General features: G+C 39.2%; 1 protein-coding gene across 10 annotated transcripts in view; it reads right to left on the reverse strand.

The window, feature by feature from the left end:
* The window catches only part of Ambra1 (autophagy and beclin 1 regulator 1), a 219,394-nt gene that overhangs the window by 156,992 nt on the left and 40,123 nt on the right, over positions 1-22,279 (reverse strand). For all 10 annotated transcript variants that reach the window (XM_051184178.1, XM_051184185.1, XM_051184184.1 and 7 more), the window contains exons 2-3: positions 1,068-1,321; positions 633-691 (exon numbers count right to left, since the gene is read on the reverse strand). In XM_051184178.1, coding sequence (XP_051040135.1) covers positions 633-691; positions 1,068-1,202 — 194 coding nt within the window. In that variant the 5' untranslated portion in view covers positions 1,203-1,321. The remainder of the gene's footprint in view (positions 1-632; positions 692-1,067; positions 1,322-22,279) is intronic.

A 22,279-nucleotide genomic window follows, 5' to 3' on the forward strand; every position in this document is an offset into this window, starting at 1 on the left:
CTGATACTATTCCCTATCTATAAATGGAAAAGCTTAAGATATGCCCGTTAGGTGGTTTATCTATACACAACAGAAATATTCTGATTTTTAAAGGCTTCTGATTTCCCCACACTGTCCCCAAATGACACACAGTGCCTTCAGAGAGTAATTTTTCCATCTCAGAAATCCATCATGCCATTGCTGGCCTCTATCAGTCAGACAAAGCAATGTTACTGAGAACCTGGCTGAGTTTTAAAGCTTGACTTTCACCGTTTTCTGTAGACGTCTCATTATTCTTCTGGTTGGCAGTATTTGTCTACTTTTTTCCCACTTCATCCGTGTGTGTGTGTGTGTGTGTGTGTGTGTGTGTGTGTGTGTGTGTACATGCGTGTGCACGCGCATGCATGGGTGAGTATGATGTGTGTATATATACATATGTACATCCAATGGGAAATGAGCAGCTAAGCACCCATGGCAGGAGCATCAGGTTCATACACACATAAATGCATATATACACATATGCACACCTTTGTATATTCATCCATCCAGTGCTTCAGAGAATCTCTCTGGATTAACCTGGATGATCAAGCTAAGCCAAGAGTACAGAAAGCCATGTCATCACAAATCTCAAGCTATAGCTAAGTATTAGGTACCTGTCTGGGCTGAAGGCCAGTAAGAAGGTCGAGCGTGGACTATCAGGCAGTTCTACTCTCTGGGAGAAAATAAATAAATGAATAAATAAATAAACAGACAGACAGATAGATAGATAACATGATTTATGAAGTAGGGCTTACTCTGACTCTAAAGCACAGAAGCCATTCCAGATTAGTATCACATTACAGACTAAAACTACGAAGACAATGATCAAGTTATAAATCAAGTTAAATCTAAATTCAGGAAAAATATCTACCCTACAGGAAAAAATATTTCTAGTCTTAGCTTTCACATTATAAACCAACTTCCCAAACTACCTATATGGTCTCACAAACAAGGTAAGTTACATTCTCACTCTCTGCCATTAATCTACTTTAAGGTGCCACTTTATTGTCATCCCCACAAATCCTATGTCGAAAGCCCTGTTTTCTTACCTTGCCCTCCCATTTCATCCATCGAGTCTTATCTTCCACCAGCTCCTGCAGAAGCCGCTGAGCACCCATGGCACGAGTGCCCCGTTCTCGGCCCCAGAGGATCCGTACAGCATTCTTCTCTGGGACAACCTTCATGGTGCTCAGGAGCCACTGTCACACCAGAGATCAGAACTGAAGGAGCAAATAATAGCTCCACACACAGAAGCAGCTAAAATGAGGCCATTCAGGTCCTTGTCAGCTGTCCTCATGGAAATCTAAGGAATGAAGAATAATACCAAATAATGCCTATTCTGCACCAGAGAGGCTCCCATTGCAAATACAATTCTAGCTCAAAGGAGCAAGTGTTCTTTTCCTACTTAACTATGTATGGTTGCCCAGAAAGGGAACTTCTCGAATTTTTCTTTCAAAAATATTTCATCTTGTCATATTCCTTCTATAGTTCTACTTTACATATGAAAAACTGAACATTTCTACCAAAATCATTCTTTTATAAGGCTGAAAAAACTTTGTTCTTAATAAAAATGCCTTTTGAAAAAAATCTGCTTGAAAGCAAAAGTGTGGGGTTATGGGTATGGACTAGGGGTACAGGCCCAGGGCTCAATCCCTAGCACAACAAAAAATAAACAGCTAAGGATCTAGGGAGATGTTCAGTGGGTAAAGGGCTTGCTGCTCAAACATTAGTTTAGATCCCTAGAGCCCAGATAAAAAGCCAGGTACAGTAGTACACTGCCTGCATCCTAGCACTGGGAAGTTGAGACAAGTAGATTCCTAGAATTTGCTGGCTGGCTAGCCTAATAAAATCAGCAAGCTCCAGATTCAATGAGAGGCCCTGTCTCAAAAATAAGATAGAGAGGAATTGAAAACAATGGCTAGCATCTACTTCTGGGTTGAATGAGAATGGGTCCCACAGGCTCATATATTTGAATGCATGGCCCCTAGTCATTAGAAGTATATTGGGAAATATTAGGAGATTTAGCCTTGTTGAAGATGTGTTACTGGTAGTGAGCACTGAGTTTTCAAAAGGCAATTCTAGACCCAGGTACACATGGGCTTGTTCTCTGTCCCTATCTATTTCTCTCTGTCTCTCTGCCTTGTTCTTGTAAATCAAATTTAAACTCTGCCTGGTGCCATGTTCCCCACCACAATGGTCATGGACCCAGGCTCTGAAACTGTAAGCAAGCCCCCAACTGAATGCTTTCTTTCATAAGTTGCCTTATTCATGTGTCGCTACACAGCAATAGAACAGAGACTAAGACAAACATGTACACCACAAATACACAATAAATAAACATAAATAACTAGGCTGGGGTGTAGCTCAGTTGCACAGCTCCTGTTTAGCATTAGATGCTGTATTTCTAGCACTATCAAAAAAAACCAATAATATTTTTTAAATACTTTGGTAATTCAGGACACAGAACATAGACAAAAATTATACAGAAGAGCTTTGGTGAGGCTAGACTGTAGCTCATAGTAGAAGGGTAGCCTAGCATTTCTAAATTCTTTGGTTTTGTCTTTAGCACAAGGAAAAAAAGAAAGAGGGAGATAAAGGAAAAGATAAAGGAAGGCAGGAGGAAGGAAAGGGAGAGAAAGAAAGGGAAAAGGAAATGAGAGGTATTTTTGGATGGTAGCTTAATGTAACCCTTTTTAAGACAAAATTCATATAGTTCGGTCTGTCCTCAAACTATGTGGCTTGAACTTCTGATCATCCTACCTCCACTTCCATTGGGCTAAGGTTACAAATGTGTCACCATCTTTAGTTTATGTGATGCTGGCAACTGAACCCGGGGCTTCTTTCATCCTAGATAAGCGTTCTACCAACCAAATTATATTCCCGGCCCTATGGCATGATAATTTTAAGAGGTGGTTTTCTTTTTCTTTTTCTTTTTCTTTTTTTTTTTTTTTTTTTTTTTTGTTTTTTGTTTTTTGTTTTTTGTTTTTGTTCAAGACAGGGTTTCTCTGTGTAGCCCTGGCTATCCTGGAACTCATTTTGCAGACCAGGCTATCCTCAAACTCTCAGACACCTGTTTCTGTCTCCTGAGTGCTGGGATTAAAGGCGTGTGCCTCCATGCCCAGTTCTACTTCAATTTTTTGGTCAGGGTTTATATAGCCTAACCTGGCCTCAAACTCTTGTTCCTACTGCCTCTGCCTCCAAATAATGGGATTTCAGACATCAATAAGCCACTACACCTGGCTTCTTTTTACTTTTTAAATTTCAAAAGTAGTAACTGTCAGAGTGGGTCATGGTTGCACAAACTTATAATCAGAGCACTTCTGAGGCTGAGACAATATGAGCAAGGTTTTGAAGACAGACCAAACTACATGACAGTTCCAAGACATCCTGAGCTGCAGAGCAAAGTCTCGTCTTAAAATAAAAGGAGAGGAAGGCGGCAAAATGGCTCAGCAAGTAAAGGTACTTGCTACAGAGACCTAAGTTTCATGCCCATTACCACTGTAAAGGTAGAAGGAAACAAACCAACCACACAAAATTGTTCTCCAACTTCCACACATACACATGTACAAAATAAAAACTTTAAACTAAAATAAAACAAAGGAAGAAGTAATTATTTATTATTAGTCAAACAATAACTTCCTCCTTCCATTTCTCAAAAAGCTGCAATCTAAAGAACATACAACCAAATCCATCCAAATACAGACATAAGGAAAAATATTAATAGCTTATGCTGAAGGAGTTTTCTTCCTGGAGTATTAAAACAGATAAAGTCAGAAAGATTCCAGACTAAGGTAAGCCTCAAATTCTTAGGTCCATAAAGTCAGTTCCCTACAAAGTGTCAAACATAAAACTTTGATTCATTCTCATGCTATAATTCTTACCATGCTTCGTTTTGTTTGCTTTGCTGTGTTTGAGTGTTGGGGCTTGAAATCAGGACCCTGAGTTTGCTTGGCAAGTACTATATACTACCACAACACACACCCAGCCTCTCATCACCAACTCTTAAACCACATAAATATGTACACAGTGAAAATGTCATTCCAGAGTTGCAGGCCAACCTCCAGAGTAGGTTACAGCTGAATAACAGAAGGAAATAATCTCTTTGGTAAACTGTACAACTCAAGATTAGAAACAAAATTTTAGGTGTGAAACTGCTCCAGGCTTCCCTTTGTTCAAATTAACAAATCCTTTTACTACTTCTTACCTTTTACTACCAACCAAGAAGGTATGGGAAAACCAGTTCCAATTGTTCACCTTAACTCTGTACTTCTTTTTTTAACCTAATATAAAAAGCTTCAGAAGAAATACTTTGAAAATCCTTTGACCTAACAATAAAATATAAAGTACACTTAAGTCATTTACAATTTCACAACAAATGGTAGAAACAGCAGCAGCAATCCTGTGTATGTGTGTATGTGTGTGTGTGTGTGTGTGTGAGAGAGAGAGAGAGAGAGAGAGAGAGAGAGAGAGAGAGAGAGAGAGAGAGAGAGAGAACGCACCAAGTTACAAGGTAACCTACAGGGGTCAGATCTCGTCTTTGTACCATGTCAGTTCCATTAAGTAGCAAGCACCATTACGCCTTGATCAACCTCGCTGGTCCAGGTTCGTTCTTTAAAAAATAAAATAAAGGGGCTGGAGAGATAGCTCAGTGGTTAAGAGCACTGGCTGCTTTCCAGTGGACCCTGGTTCAATCTCCAGCACCAGCATCAAAGCTCACAACTGTCTGTAACTCCAGATCCAGGGCTTCTGACACCCTCACACAGACATACATGCAGGCTAAACACCAATGAACACAAATTAAAAATAAATTTAAAAAATAATAAAATAAAAAAATCCTCCTTTCTGTACTCCTACAACTCAAAAGGAAAAACAAAGTACAGGTTACAAATATGTATACTCCAAAGAACTGTGATGTAACATTAAGTTCCTACAGGAATTAAAAAAAAAAAAAAGGGGGGGGGAGTTCCTACAAATATCATCATTAAGACAACTAAAAACCTAAGCATCAAGATTACTAAAAAGACCAGGCAGTGGTGGCAGAGGCAGGACAATGTGAGTTCAAGGTCAGACTGCTCTACAGTGAGTTACAGGACAGCTAGAGCTACACAGAGTAACCCTGTCTCAAGATAAATAAATAAGAGAATATTTATTACCAAAAAGCATGTCTTCCAATTTCCAAGGCCCTAAACTCAAGGAGTTCAAACCAGCAACATCTGACTGACTGGTAGACAGAACTTAGAGACACCAAAGCAACTACATCTCTCTCTTTTATATGTACTATTGTTTAAAAGAAAATGTATCTTTCTGTTGTTGCTGTTGATTTACTTGAAACAGAATTCTCTGCGAAGAACTCACTTTGCAGACCAAGCTGACCTTGAACTCAGATATATGCCTACCTCTCTATCTCCCAAGTGCTGGGATGGTGGCATGCCCCACCATGCCAATACCCCTCCTGATGCGTTAACAGCTATGACAGATTTTGATATATCCCATATAACCAAAAGAAGCTAAATTAAACTAAAGTCAGATAGGCCTGTGGCTAAGGAGGAAGTGTGCGTCAGATGCTTTTCATTACTGTTTTTAAAAAGGGAGAAGGCAAATTTCCCAATCTGTCCTTCAAAGTAAAACAGACAGTGGCACAGAAAGCCTAGAACAGTCTCTGATGCCACTGTGAAGTCCCCCAAATAAATGCTTAATCATGAAAAGCCACATTTAAGTAGAAGAAAAAGGACATGACAAGAATATATATACAAAATCAATGCCAAGATTCTACCCCATTTACCTAATCACATAAAAACTAATTCCAAAAAGACAGAGAGGAATCACCTTCACAGATTTTCTCTGAAATCTAATATGTAGTTACATTTAACTACTCCATACAAAACCATCTGAAGTATGACACAACTAGGAAGTTGTTACAGGTCCTTCTTGCAATTTAATCACCTGTGCCAATGGTTTCCTTCCACCTCTAGTTAAGATTTTGGGTACTGTGTGGTAATGGTGCATACCTTTAATTCTAGCTCTCGGGAGGCAGAGACAGGGTTTCTCTGTGTATCCCTTGGCTGTCTTGGAACTTGCTCTGTGAATTCAAGGCCATTTTGGTCAACAGAGCAAATTCCAGGATAGCCAGGGCTACATAGAGAAACCCTGTCTCAGAGCTTGGTGAGACTGTTTTACACCAACCAATCAACAAACCTTTGAAACTCAGGGTCCTCCTTCATTACTTTATAAGATTGTTGTAAGGCTCCAGTTAAGTAAAGAGCTGTGGAAGTGTTAAGTTTCACTATTACTGTTGTCATTATTATCCTCCTGAGTTCACTATGGTTCCCCTCACTAAACAATAAGAGCAACTAAACCCACAGGTGCCACAATTCCTAAAAGTAGCCAATTTCTCAGAAACATTTCAAAAGCAGTTAGCAAACAACAAAGCAAAACACACTCAGGGGACAAATAAAATGGCAGTGTAGTAGCCAGGCAGTGATGGCACATGCCTTTAATCCCAGCACTTGGCAAGTAGAGAAAGGTTAATCTCTGTGAGTTCCAGGCCGGCCTAGTGTACAGAATGACTAAATTTGTTCTAGGGCAGCCCAGGCTACAAAGAGAAACCCTGTCTTGAAAAACCTAAAAAAAAGATGTGTAGCCAAAATAATGAAATGCAACTGGAGCTATCTCCACATCCATAAAAGTGAAGCAAGCAGAATTGAAATTAGGAGTGTAACATAACAGTAAATAATTGTGTTTAGCATGCTAAAAGAACCAGGTTCAATTCATAGCAGCAAAACAAAAAAATAGAAGCAGCAACTTAACAACTCTATCTACAATCTAACTAATACATAAATATTTCTTAAATATGGCTCACCAGTTAAAAGCATTACTGTTCTTCCAAAGAACCCAGGTTCAATTCCCAGCAACCACATGCAGCTCACAACTGTCGGTATAACTCCAAGATCTTATACCCTCACACAGATATACACTCAGACAAAACACCAATGTACATAAAATAAGTTTTAAAAAGATTAGCCAGGTGTGGTAGTGCATCCCTTTAATATAAGAATGTGGGAGGCAGAGGAAGGTGGTTCCAGGCCAACCAGGACTACACCCTGTCTCACAAGAAACTCAGTCCAAAAATAAAAAAAATTAAATTAAAAAAAATTATTTTAAGTAGGTCTTTGTGTGTGTGCAGGAGCATGCATGCAACTAAGTGCAATTGCCAGTGGAGTCCAGAAGAGGACATTAAATCCTCTAGAAGTAGAGTTTGCTTGGAGCTGAAGCAGGAGGTTATGGGTCACCCCATGAGCACACAGGTGCTCAAAACTGACATCAGGACAAGAATAGTATGTCCCCTTAACTGCTGAGTTATCTGACAAGCTGATCTTCTCTTACAGCATTTAGAGCATGTGATTCAGAAAACTAAGACCTCTTCAGTTGTTTGCAAACACATCCCTCCAGCTCGCCATGTAGCCAGGAATAACCTCAAACTTCTGATCCTCCTGCCTCCACCTCCCCAATGTACCAGCACACCCAGTTTTCAGTGCTAGGAATTAAACCTAGGGAGGGCTTCATGCATGCTAGGCAACCACTCTATCAACTGAGCTGCATGCATCCCAGTCCCCTGCTTAGCTGTTAATAGAATTCAATTTCTTTTAACTGTTATGTGTCTGCCGCCTGAGTGTGTACATAAAGACAAATATCTAAGAATAAAATCAGCAATGAAATACTGACATGTGTAATATATAGGTTTTAATCTAAGACTAAACTCTTGAGGAAAAAAATAATAATCATTACCCTGGAGCTGATGAGATGGCTCAGCAGATAGTGGTACTCTTGCCAAATCTGACAACCTGAGTTCAATCCCTAGTACCCACAAAAGCTGTCCTCTAGTCTTTACACATAAGCTATAGCATTCACATGTGCAACAATACACACCATGCATAAAATGATATAATAAAAATTCTATCTAGGTTGGAAAGATGGTTTAGTGATTAAGAGTACCAGCTTCTCTTCCAGAAGATCTGGGTTCAATAACTAGCACCTACATAGCAGCTCACAACTGTCTGCAACTCCAGGGGGTCCAATGTTCTTTTTCTGACATCCACAGGCAGGAGGGACACACAAGATGCACTTACATATATTGAAACAAAATATCCATGCACATAAAATTTTAAAATTTTAATTAATAAATAAGTTCCAGGACATGCTCCAAAGCAATAGAGAGAAACCCATGCCAAAAAACAACAACAAAATTTTAAATCAGATCTTGAAAAGAAAACAGAAAGACTGAAAGAAAAGGAAAAGGGGAAGGGGTAGAGAGACAACTCTGAAATTAAGAGCACTTGCTCTTCTAGAGAATACACCGGCATGCAGCTTCTCACAACTGCCTATAACTGGAACTATAGGGCAATGGTTCTCAACCTTTCTAATGATGGGATAGTTCCTCATTTGTGGTGACCCCCCCAACCATAAAATTATTGTCATTGCTACTTCATAACTGTAATTTTGCTACTGTTACAATTTGTAATATAAATATCTTTTTCATGATCTTAGGTGACCCTTGTAAAGGGGTTGTTTGACATCCTCCAAAGGGTTGAGACTCACAGGTTGAGAACTACTCTGATGTCTTCTGGCCTCCACTGATGTACACAAACACACACACATGCAGCTTATACTCACAGAGATAACATACAAAGAACAATAATATAATCTTTTTTAAAAAATCTTGAGCTGGTTATATAGCTCAATGGTACAGTAACTGTGCAGAGACATTCATGAACCTGTGGGTTGATGTCCAGTACCAAAGATAAATTTTAAAAATTCTTTAAATAAACCTAAGATCACTTGCATAACTAAAGTTCTCTCAACAACTAGAAAATTAACTACAAAATGTCAAGTCTTAAATTAGAGACCTAAAAGTGGCCTACTGCTTTACAGAAACAATATGTGGGTGGAATTTCAACACACATGTTTTTCTATAATTGGAAGCTTTGTTTTCATCAACAGGACCTTACTATAAGGTCCACTACAGGACAATTCAAACAACACTGTATAGAACCAAAATCTAAAAAGCAAGCACCAAACCCCTAGTAACCATACCTGTCTCCACACAGCTCTTGCCAGTCTCTTACACTACACTAGATTTTAGAAGGGAAACAGAATTTTGGGAAACACCACAAATCAAAACTATTAGCAAGCAAACAAGTAGCAAATTCTGAAGGCAAACTCACCCAGAAGCAAGAAAACTATTATCATGAACTGTGTTTCTACCCTGGGTCAACTATAAAAGATATTTTAGATTTAATATTTTAAAAATGTTCACTATTACATACTAATAATGTTTGTAGAAGAACAACAGCCCCACTCTATAATGAAGAATAAAGCACCAATCTTAATGTAACAAAATAATATTAGATCACAAGGTCCTGTAAAGCAAATTAAAGGTAAAAGAAATTATTCTAAGGTAGGTATGATATCTCCTACCTGTCATCCTAGCACTAAGGAGACACAGACAGACAGACAGACAGATAGACAGACAGACAGACAAAAAAAAAAAAAAAAAAAAAAAAAAAAAACAGGTTTCTCCCGCTTTAAGATTTTTTTATTTGCTTTATTTGTATGTGAATGGGGAGAGGGGTCATGCACACACATATGCAAATGCAAAACTGTTAGCAGACTTGCCTTGAAACTCTGGACATTCTCACATTTTCTCTAAACACCCCTCTCCCCCAGTACAGCTCCTTACAGCCCTCTCCTGTCCAGCTTTCCTAAACCCTAACTCAAAAAAAGCATGACTTTCTTCTCCATTTGCCTCCTCTTGAAAAAATAATTATAGAATGATACTCGGTGGCCCATACCTGTCATCATGACAGGATAAAAGGTATAAAAGCTAAAGGCATTCAGTCTGAGAGTTAAAATCTGGCCACATTGAGGGGGAGCACATTTATGAACAAAGGAAAAAAAATAGAAATGAAACAAATGCTGAGAAAAAAATAAAAATCATTCTCTTGATTCTTTTTTAGAAACTCAGGTACATAGTTTTTTTTCAGAGAATAAAAAAGTTAAGGACATGTCACCAAAAAGTAATCTGCTTTTAACTTTGAAACTTTTTTTGAGACAGGGTTTCTGGTGATATATTGTTTATGATTTATTAAAGCCACTTGAGATCAAAATAGCAAAGCAGCTTATACTAGTTAGCCACAGAAGCCAGGCAGTAGTGGCACATACCTTTAATCCCAAGACTCAGGAAAGGCAGTTCCAATCTCTCTAAGTTCAAGGCCACCCTGGGCTACCAAAAAGTGAATCAAAGTTCATGTCTTTAATCCCAGGATTTGAGAGGTATAAAAGCTAGAGGCATTCAGTCTGAGAGTTAGAATCTGGCCACATTGAGGGTAGCAAAGCAGTCTGAGTGAATTTGAGGAGCAGTGAAGTCTAGAGCAGTCTGAGGATTGCCCCTTTGGTCTGAGCACAGATAAAGGTCTAGTGGCCAGGTGCTTTGCTTTTTTTATCTTCAGTTTAAAGCTTGAACTCAAATATCAGTCTCTGGGTCTTTTATTTATTGTGTTACAAGGGTTTCTCTGTGTAACAGTACTGGCTGGAACACTGTGTAAACCAGGCTGGTCTTGAACTCACAGATCCCAGCTGGCCTCCTCTGCCTCCCAAGTGCTGTGATTAAAGTCGTGTGCCACCTTCGCCTGGCTTGAATTTGAAATCTCTTAAGTACAATAAGGGGATAATCATGAAAGCCTGCTATTGGGCATTTACCAGACAATCCTACTAGCACCCCCATAAAAACTAGAATAATTGCCTATCAGAAAGTAGAAATAAATACCACAGTAAAACTACTTTCACCTGACAATGGGAAGAGATCATAAACTATTTCATAATATTTGTTTACACTGTATGAAGATTTGTCACAGTGATGGGTTTAGTAAAGACCTGAATGGCCAATAGCTAGGCAGGAGAGATAAGTGGGATATCCACGGAGAGAGGAAGAAGAATAGGAATCCAGGCACATGGATTATGCCAGACATGCCAGTGAGACTCTGAATAAGTTGGACAACGAAACAGAGCAGAGGTAACCAAGCCACACAGCAGAACATAATTTAATAGAAACAAGTTAATTTGAGCTATAAGAGCTAGTGAGACTAGCCTAAGCTAGTGGCTAAGCTTTTATAATTAGTGAGAAGTCTCCAAGTCATTATTTATGGGCTGGCACTTCAAAGATATGCAACAAAGTTTGCTACACTTTGGAGGTGGAGGTCCAATTCATGGCATGCAAATCCACATAGGGCCTGAGAAAGCTGTAAAAAAAAAAAAAAAAAAAAAAAAAATCTAAGTGGGTTTGGTGCTCATGGCATACAGAGGTACAGCTCTTTGGGTTTTTTTGTTTTGTTTTGTTTTTTGTTTCTCAGGATTTCTCTGTGTAGCTTTGGAGGCTGTCCTGGAACTTGTTCTGTAGACCAGGCTGTCCTCGAACTCACAGAGATCGCCTGCCTCTGCCTTTGAGTGCTGGGATTAAAGGCATGTGCCACAGACGCCCGGTGAGGTGCAGCTCTTATGAACAGCTAACAATACACCACTCAGTGGCAGATTCTGTAGAAAGGTATACCACCATATGGACCCAGAAATTTCCCAGGGCTGGGGTGTTTAGACCACCTAGCTCCAGGCTGAGTATCAGTCACCATGAGGCTAAATTCTCAGGAACTGAGCAGGACAGAGCCATCAGTGCAGAGCCATACAGAGGAGGGCCTAGCAGGTTAAGGTTTGGCTCGTGTGGGCAGAGACATGCATAAAGTCAGATTCAGGACAAGAATACCTCTGAACAAGTTACAGTGTGCTTAAAAATGGGCTTAGATGCTGAAGAAAATGGGTTAGTCAATCATTAAAAAATACTTTAAAAATAATAAAGTCTTTAAAGAGAACAAATTAATATAAAAGAACTAAGTCACATAAGCATGGGAAATATCACAACTTAGGGCATGTGGATCATATATAGTGATTTATTAATTTTAAATATTTTAAATAATAATGAACAAAAGACAACAACTGCTGAAGATATTGGCTTGTGGGGGGGCTGCTGAATTAAACAAGCCTATATATTTTAAAGATGCCTTAACTTCAGAATGGAAGACAGGAAACTTGTGGCATTGGGGAAAAGGTTACACTTTTGTTTCCATAGGAAACAAAAGGCTATGGATTTCTTCAGAATTAATAAAGATCAGATTTGATTGGGGAGACCTCCTGAAAATTTTGGCTACAGACATGAAAAAAAAAAAACAAACAAGAAGAAGTACAAGACAAATGATATATAAGCTGATCTCTTGACAAGGAAACAGCTCTGAGATTGGATGAGACATAATAAATCTCATTGGCTACAGAATCATTGACTTATATGTCACCCTTTCATATAGCATGGATAGAGATTTATATTACAGTTTGATTATACAGTCCAAACAAACTTATAAAGTTAACAAATGCCTTTTACCTGCTCAAATGTAGAACAAAAAAATCTTTAGCTGACTTATGCACAGTCCATTTCATACTTGTGTTAATGCAGATATATGTTACCTTTAAAAGTTTGTGTTTTCTTTAAAGAAAAAGAAGGACCAAAGGCCAATAAAAACAAGTAGTCCAGGTGATCCAGCCTCTCAGAATGCCTCTGTTGCAGTTTACTAAAAATTCTGCATCCAGAACAACTTCAAAGCTGCCAGCTGAGATGGTCCAGTCTCACAGACTACTCCAGTCAAGACTTAAGATAAGCTCTACACACATCACACAGAGCCTAAACAAAACATAATATGGCTAGCTCTCCCAGGACTTGATCATTGTCCCAATTTCTCAGGGTCCCCGAAAGATGTCATTGCCACTAGACAAGAGGATGACCACATTCCCAAGAGGTGGGGTGGGTTATGGATGTTTGTCATTGTTTAGGGGTTTGGTTGCAAGTTGTTACTGGTCATGGTCAGAGAGAAAGTTGAGCAAAGGAGATTAGTTTCAGGGATCTCTTTCTGAAGGAAAAAGTGGACGGAGGAGGGGATACATAGTATAGGAATGATAAAAGGGTAGATTACTAAATCTACTTTTAAAGCAACTATTAGCCCACAATGTTTTACATGGCATGGATTTTGGTATAGTGATACAAATTTAAGGTTATCTTCATTATACTACATACATATATGTTTCTACTCTTATTTAAGATCTTATACCTATACAGCTCATTTAAAAATATAAGGGGGGTACTGGAGAGATGGCTCAGAGGTTTAGAGCATTGGCTGCTCTTCCAGAGGTTCTGAGTTCAATTTCCAGCAATTGTCTCACAACCATCTGTAATGAGATCTGGTGCCCTTTTCTGGCCTGCGGGCATATATGCAAGCAGAACACTCTATACGCAGTCAATAAATAAATCTTTCAAAAAAGGCACTGTTGTTAAAAAATTATATTAAAAAATATATATGTATAATATAAATTTCTAGTTCTTAAAAGTTATTATTACAAACTATTTAGAACAATTAAAAACTACAGGTTAGTAAACTAACACTGAAACTTATATGTTGGAAACTGAGGCTGGATCTATGCTCGGTTATGGAATGAACCTTGGCTGAACTCTGGCTTTCTCTTGGCTATACATTTACAGCCTTCAGTTATTCCATAAAGGTTTAATGATTTAGTAACTAGTTCTATTTAGCAAGATCAGCTTAGCATATAACCACTAGTCCCATCACCACAGTAATCTTTCTTGTTCTCATTACTCCTGATCTTTCCACCCATGTCAATATTCATTCTTTGTGATTTTCTATATTCTGCTTGCAAGAACACCTGGTCCTCAACCATTCTTCTTATCTCCCCTGCCCCTTTTCCTACATCCTTATAAGCTCCAGGTAGAAAAATAAAGTTTGTCACTTGATCAGAATCCTGTCTCTTGGCCCCCCCACCCCCAATCCTTCTTGGGTTTTTGGGTTCTAGGTTGAAGTCTCACGGGTCGAGGCACTTATAGTCATGTTAGGTATGTTCTCAAGGTTAAACAGATATATTTTAGATAGGTGATCTACAAGCACTTCAGAGACCTACAAAATATTGCATTTAAGATGTTTTAACAACATAAAGCTCTTCATGATAGTGAGATATGTCTGCTCCTGGCAGCACCAATCTACTTCAAAAAAGAATGATGGACATCAAAGGACCTTTGTATGGAATTTGATTCCTTTGTGGCAAAAGTTAGCCACTGGGCAAGAAACTACCTTGCTGCAACTGTTGACAGTATGCTTATCCAAACTGCACAAGCAGGACACAAAAGAAGGCAAATGACAAACTTTGCCAAGATGAGGTAGGACTGTCCTTCAAAATTCCTGCTTTACTACAAAGTCTGTCAGATATTCTAGGCTTTCAGGTCAAAGATGGGTACCCCATTGTTGCAGAGGAAACTTGGGTGACTATCCAGGCAGCCAGCCATTTTTGTCATTTCTTAGAGTTTTGGAAGCTACTTGCTCTGTTTCCTGTTTACTCAGGTAATATTATATCCTTCCAAGAGCTTTGATGGGATTGAAGATTAGTTACAGTTTCCCTTGTTACCAAATTCAGAAAAGAAATTCACAAAAGAGGAGTAAAGTTTGTAAGGTTGAGAAACATAAAAGCTTAAGTTGTTTATCTAAGAAAATGTACTAAGGTCTACAAAGATTTTTTTTTTGGGTGGTAATGCAAGTTATGATAGAGAGTTGTTTAGGTATAAAACCCAGAACACATCAAAATAGGAAAGATGATAAAGTAATTTCTCCAAATCTGCTAAATACAAATGGGCTGGACATTATAAATGTAACTCTTACTTGATAATTGCTTTTATTGTATATAATTTTATTGTATTAGAGTTAAAACATTTACATTTTATTTAGTTAGACAAAAGGAAGAAATGTGGGATACTGTACACTGTATTGCTGTGTTGCTGTAATTGGTATAATATAGAGATGAACCGCCAAAAGCTAGGCAAGAGAGAATAGATGGGACTTCTGGACAAAGAGAAAGAACTCTGGGAAGAAGAAAGACGGATTTGCCAGCAAGACACAGGGGAAACAGGAACAGCAAAGAGATGAGGTAATAAGCCATGTTGCAGAACACAGATTTTAAAATATGGATTAATTTAAATTATAAGAGCTAATTGGTAGCAAGTCTAAGCTAAAGGCCAAGCTTTCATAATTAATATTAAGCCTCCGTGTCATTATTGGGGACCTGATAGTCCAACAAAGGAAAGACCAACTACATTTGAGAAAGACTATGATTGAGCAAACTGTCAAATCAGTACAGATCTTTGTCAACCACAAATGTCATAGATACACCTGAGAAGTAAAGTAAAGCTCTTACCGTACCCCCTTCTCATCAGTGTAACAGACAAATGTGCTGGTGGCCCCCTAGCACCACCTAGACGCAAAGATTCTCCACAACTATCCTTTTTTCTGCCTGTGAAAGGTTCTCTTCAATGACAGTCACCAACAATTCCTTACTGTCCTCTATCTCTTCCCAGTGAGTCCACCACTGAGCTGTTCTATGCCCATCAATCATGGGTCTGTAATCTCAGCATACAAAAAGAAACATAAAGGACACTACATGAAGAGGAAGAGAAGTTGACTATCAAAGTGCAAAAAAAAAAAAAAAGCATGAAATCCTCTTGCTGAGCCCAACCATCAGCCAGATATCAGATGAATATCAAAGGACAGAGAACTGTCTAGACCAGATCATTCCTGCCCAATCTATAACTCACTACATCGTTAGAAATAATAAATTACTGTTATTTTAAGTCATATATTTTGAGCACATTCTCTATAGAGTAAAAAGATAACTAAACACTACCTACCTCACATCAGTACTAGCAAATAACAAGGGTTTTCTGCAGAAAGCCTATTTATTGTCTGCTCAAACTTTTAGAAGAAATTTTACTAAAAATATGAAAATACATTAAAGTAACCAGAATTAGCACAAATCTAACTATTCTTTCTATCAGATAGTAGTGCCTTGTTAAGATTCATTCTCGAGTCAAGTGTAGTAGCACATTTGCAATCCTTGAACTTCAGAGGTTGTGGCATAAGAATGGCTATGAGTTTGAGGCTAATCTGGAATAGAGTTCTAGGCCAGTCTGAGATGAAAGAGAAGGAGAAAAGGAAGAGGAACTTCAACCAAGTGTAGTATCACACACTGGTAATACTATCTCAGGAGAAGGAGGAAGGAGGATTGAGAACCCAGTTTGAGGCCAGCATAGACTACATAATGAGACCTTGACATTAAACAAACAAACAAACAAACAAAGCCAGAAAGATGGCTTGTCAATGAAGAACAAAAACTGCTCTTGCAGACAGGGGACCCAAAGTGGTTTCCAATACCCACATGAGGAGGCTCACACCATCTCTAATTCCAACTCGAAGTAACTGGATTCCTTTGGCGTCCATGAGACCTGCACTTATGTGCACTTACTACACACACACACACACACACACACACACACACACACACACACACACACACTTTAAGAAAGAAAACTGAGATGGCTAACAAAATGGGTCAGCAGGTATAGGTGCTTGCTGCCAAATCTGACAACCTCAGCTCAATTTTCAGGACAAATGGTGGAAGGAGAGAACCAACTTCTCAAAGTTACTTTCTGACCTCCACATGTGTTCCATAGCACATGCCCACATCCCCATATATAAACATAATAAAACAGTTTTTAAACTTCTTTTCCCAGAAGGCTCTCACTATGTAACTAACTGACTCTGGAAGCCACTATATAGACCACCAAGTCACAAAGATCCACTTGCCTCTGCCTTTCTCCCAAGTGTTGGGATTAAAGGCACCACTAAGCCTAGCCTTTAAATAAATAAATACATACATACATACATACATACATACATACATACATACATACATAAAAAATAATTAAGAAAAATCAACAAAACAAAAAGCCAAAAGCACAGAAATAAATTGCACCTACAGCCTGCATCTTTACTGCACACAGCAACATCATTTATACTGAATTACACCAATCTAATACAGCTGGTCTACATCTAAATAGAGTAGGAGGTAATACTGAATGAAACTGAATGAAATCAAGAACCTGGCACTGGTCAGGCAGTAGTGGGTTTTAATCACAGCACTCAGGAGTTAGAGGCCAGCCTGGTCTACAGAGTGAGTTTCAGGACAGCCAGGGCAAACAGAGAAACCCTTTCTTGAAAAACAAAAACAAATTTTAAAAAAAGACTCTGGTACAAAGCCAGGTTTACTGAAGCACATCTTTTAATTCCAGCAATTAGGAAAGAGAATCAGATGGGTAGATCTCTGTAAAATTCAAGGCTACTCTGGTCAACACAAGGAGCTCTAGGACTATAACGTGAGACCATGTCTCAAACCCCCCCCCCCCCCAAAAAAAAAAAAACTAGCAGTTGACTAGAGTAGCAGCCCAGGATAGAATGGTTTCCTAGCATGTGCACGGCTCAGAGCTCCATCCAAGCAGGTTGGGAAGGATGGGCTTGGCACAAACCAAGGACAGTGGCCCACACCTATAACCCCAGCACTCATGAGTCCAAGGCTAGAGAATTCCAAATTTATGGCTAGCTTGGGCTACAAAAGTGCTTTTGTCTCAAGAAGGGTAGGAGGGATAAAAGCTGGGGATATAGCTCAGTGGCAGTACACTTGTCTATCATGCTCATAGCTAGGTTATGTCCCCAGCATTGCTAAGAAAGGAAAGAAGGAAAAGGAAGGGAAGAGAAATGAGATATGATAGGGGGAAGGGGAGAAAGGCATGGAGGGGAAGGAAAGAGAGGAAAGGGAAAAGAGGAGCACCTAGAACAAAGGTTGTTAATCAAATCCAAGAGCCAAAGAATATACAGCCTTTTTCTCTTACCTAACCCTCACCCCATGTGTTTCACATATAAGTTCAGTCTAGGTTTATTACAAGTGGTCTAACGACTTCACAAATTCTCGGACGATACAAATGCCACTGTCAATTTGACTCAAGTTGTGCTTACGAGAGCTTCTCCTTAAAGTAACTCACAATGATAGCTCCTAATTCCGAAGCACAGGAAAGCTTGTGCTAAAAACAAAGTGTGCTCAAAACTGGAAATAAAATGCCGTAAGATCCAAATTGGAGAGTGACGATTTTCCTTACTCCCACTTACCTCAGAAAAATGAAGAAGGAGGAGGATGAGGAGGAGGAGAAGATGACTGGAATTTTATCGGAAAATATTCTGGGGAATTTATGTTGAGAACAGAAGAACTGAAAACTAAAGGCAAAGCAAGGAAGGATAAAGCCACTGAATTGAGAAGAAACTGAAGGTCAATTTTCTGGAGGCTAGAAGCTATCAAAAAGTAAAGGAAAGAGGCAGGAAAAATGGCTCAGTGGTTACTGCTGTACAAGAGAACACAGGTTCAATTCCCAGAACCCACATGGCAGCTAACAATTGTCTGCAACTCCAGTTCCAGGGACTGACTGACACCCATGGCAAAATACCAACGCACAATTTTTTAAAAAGTAAAAAAAAAAAAAAAAAAAAAAAAAATTATGAGACCAAGAAGTCTATCCTTAAATACACGAAAATGGCTAGGGATTTTTCTATTTGCAAACAAAGAGGAAAAAGGTAGCTTCTGATGGAGGAATAGCAGAGACAAACACAGCTTATCCTGAGACACAGGGCCTGAAACACCTGCCTCAAACAGGTCTTCAGCAGCAATATACCCTGTATCCATCAACAACATCAGCAGGATGAAATACAGCAAATCATAAATGATCACATCTTCTTATCTTCTGCTAACCCATGGGAAAGAGTACAACTCTCCTTGGGGCACCACACAACCTCCAATTCTTAGAAACCCCTGGAGCTAAAGCAATAGCATTGTGAAAAGCTTTGACAACATTAATCCAGAAATCCTTACCAGCCCCAGAACAGTTGGGGTTATTAAACAGACAAGTAAGAAAAACAAAGCCTGGAAGAAGTTAAGGAATTCATCTAGATTCATCGTATCAGTCAGGAGCCAGAGTAAGATTTGAATTCAGCCTTAGCCTTCAGACAGTATCAGAGATAGACTTCCAAACCTTGTCTCAGTGGATACTGAGTTCACTGTTCTTCAATCTTAAGAGTCAGCCCAGGTCAGTTTCTTGGCTGCACAGAATAGGGAAGGAAAAAAATTTCCCTTAAGGCTTCAGGAAAAGAAGTCAAAATATAGAGTTCTTAGGCTAAAAGAACCAAATGCTCCTCTACCTTGCCAATCAATTTCTCAGCCAGGCAAAATAAGGCACTGCATTTAAGAACCTAGTCATTTTTAGCTCCAACTAGAAGCAGAATTCTTCTTGCCCAACATTCCAAATTAAGAATACTTGAAGCAGACAAGATGGTTCATTGGGTAAAGGCACTTGCTGTCAAGCCTGATGACCCAAGTTTTCCCTCAGAATCAGGTGATAGAAGACAACTGACTCCCTCCCACAATTTGTCCTCTGACTTCTGCCCACACACATACACACATGAACTCAAAATCAATAAACATAATAAAAGAATACTCAAGGAGAAGGAAAATAGCAAAAGCCAGTAGCCAATGAATATTTACTGAATACGGACTTGTACTCAGCACAGTTCTAAGCACCAAAGATAGAACAGGAAGAAAAACATCGATGTCTTTAAGAAGCCATTGACAACTAAGTATTAACACTTTCAAGTACATTCTAGAAAGAAAATATACAGGAAAAGAGTGAGGAATCACTCATACTTTTCAATATAGGGGGCAGCTGGAGGAGGCCTCTGAGATTTCAATGGAATTTAGATGAAGTAAAAGCATAAAAATATGCCTTAATAGAGGGAGCCATTAGAGGTTTAAAGAGAAATCTGGCACTAGGGAAATGTCCAGGGTTCTACAAGGATGATCCCAACTAACAATCTAAGCAATAGTGGAGAGGCTACCTTAAATGCTTTTCCCTTGCAATGAGATTGATGACTACTTTAAATGCCATCCTAGAACCTTCATCTAGTAGCTGATGGAAGCAGAAGCAGACACTCACAGCTAAGGACTGGGCCAAACTCCTGGAATCCAGTTGCAGAGAGGGAGGAGTGATGAGCAAAGGGGTCAAGACCAAGCTGGAAAAACCCACAGAAACAGCTGACCTGAACAAGGGGAAGCTCATGGTCCCCAGTCTGACAGCTGTGAAACCAGCATAGGACCAAACCAGGCCCCCTGAACGGAGGTGTCAGTTAGGAGGCCTGGACAGTCTGTGGGGCCTCTGGTAGTGGATCACTATTTATTCCTAGTATAGAAATGGACTTTGGGAGCCCATTCCACATAAAGGGATACTCTCTTGGCCTAGACACACGGGAGAGGGCCTAAGCCCTGCCCCAAATGATGTGACAGACTTTGAAGATCCCCTACGGAAGCAGAAAGGGGATGGGATGGGGGGATAGTGGAGAGGGATGGGAAGATGGGAGAGAAAGGGAACTGGGAATGATATGTAAAATAAGATTGTTTCTAATCTAAATTTTAAGAAAACCTAAAAAGATAGGTGAAAGAATATAAGAAAAATCAAGTATCAACTGGCCTTGACAGTTAAGCTTAACACGTGTGAGGGCCAGAAACAGTGTGATTAAAGCTCAATTGACAACAGAAAGAGCAGGTGGATACTAGACTACCATTCCAAGATTTGTATTTATTAAGTATAATAACTTACTATTAGAGGATTTTAGCCAAAGAAATAACAAGATAATAGAATTGGGACAAGGACAAAAACAATGTAGGACACGATTAACAAATGAATTCAGAAAATGCTCTGAAGAGACAGCTAAGAAGCTGAGCATGATGGCAAACACTTGTAATCTAGCACTCAGGAGGAGGAAGTGGTGGAAGGATGGAGTTCAAGACCAGCTAGGCAATTCAAGACAATGTCTCAAAATACACAAAACAGGACTGGAGAGATGGTTCATTAGTTTAGAGCAAATGCTACAGGGGTGAGTTTAGTTCCCAGCACCGACTGTTACACCTGTAACTCCAGCTGCAAGGGGATCTTCAGTCTCTGGCTTCCACAGACACCAGCACTCACATGCACATATGCACATAACCACACACAGACACACACATACACATAATTAAGACTAATAAAATGAAAATAACTAAAGAAATTAAGAGTGAGTCCTAGAACCAGAAGGTGGTGGCATTTACCTTTAATCATAGCAGTTGGGAGGCAGGGGCAAGGCCAGTCTGGTCCAGTGCTACACAGAAACGGGGTCTTGAAAAACCAAAAAAAAAAGAGTGAATCCTAGAAAATTGCAGTGATGTTGACTAATACTCTCAGGTGGCTTGAGACAGGGAAATTTTTACAAAGTGATTCCTAGATTTGTGGCTTAAGTCCCAAGTGAATAGTGAAGCTATTTACTGATGAATCTGAACCTTACTGGGATGTGTGTAAAACTAAAGGAGGAAGTAATAGTTTAGGAAGATTTTATTTTCCTATAAATGTGAGCCTGAGGAGGCATGAATAATCCAGAAGAGACTTTTATATAATACTAAATTTGAAACAGCTTTCAAAGAAAGCATCCTGGAGGGAATATAGTTCAGCAGTAGACTTGGTTGAATGCTTGTCACTCACTATGTGCTAGGTCTGAGGTCCAATATCCAATACCACAAACCAAAAAAATTTTAGAATAAAAAACACATGAAAAACTAAAGTATCCTTACTTTAGAAATAGGATCAATATGATCCTGGGAAGTTAATTCAGTCCCAAACCATGAAAGTATGAGGCCATCCTCAGAACTCATGTAAAAAAGGCCAAGGCATGGGGGCACATGCTTGTAATCCCAGTGCTGGGAAGGAGACAGCTAGATCCCTGGAAGCTGTTGAGTAGCCTGCCTAGCTTAATCAGCAAATCCAAGCTAGTGAGAGACTTTGTCTTAAAAAAAAAAAAAAAAAAAAAAAAAAAAGCATGGTGGCCAGAACAATACCTAAGGCAGACTTCTGGCCTCCACATGGATGTACATACACGTATGCACACACATATACACACATTCACACAAAATAGTAATATGAAAGCATTCTATATATACTAATAGAAAAATCCCAGTATCTAATTATCTGGTTGTCCTGGAACTTGCTCCATAGAACAGACTGGCCTCTGCCTCCCAAGTGCTAGGATCAAAGGAGTGTGTCACCACCACCTGGCTCTCAAACCCTTTTATATGTCTGATTTTGAGACAATCTCACTAAACTGCCAGGCAAGCCTGAAATTTGTCATTCCCTGGTTCAGCCTTCTGATCAACT

This window comes from Phodopus roborovskii, unplaced genomic scaffold (genome assembly GCF_943737965.1).
Source record: "Phodopus roborovskii unplaced genomic scaffold, PHOROB, whole genome shotgun sequence".
In the NCBI taxonomy this organism is placed as follows: domain Eukaryota; kingdom Metazoa; phylum Chordata; class Mammalia; order Rodentia; family Cricetidae; genus Phodopus; species Phodopus roborovskii.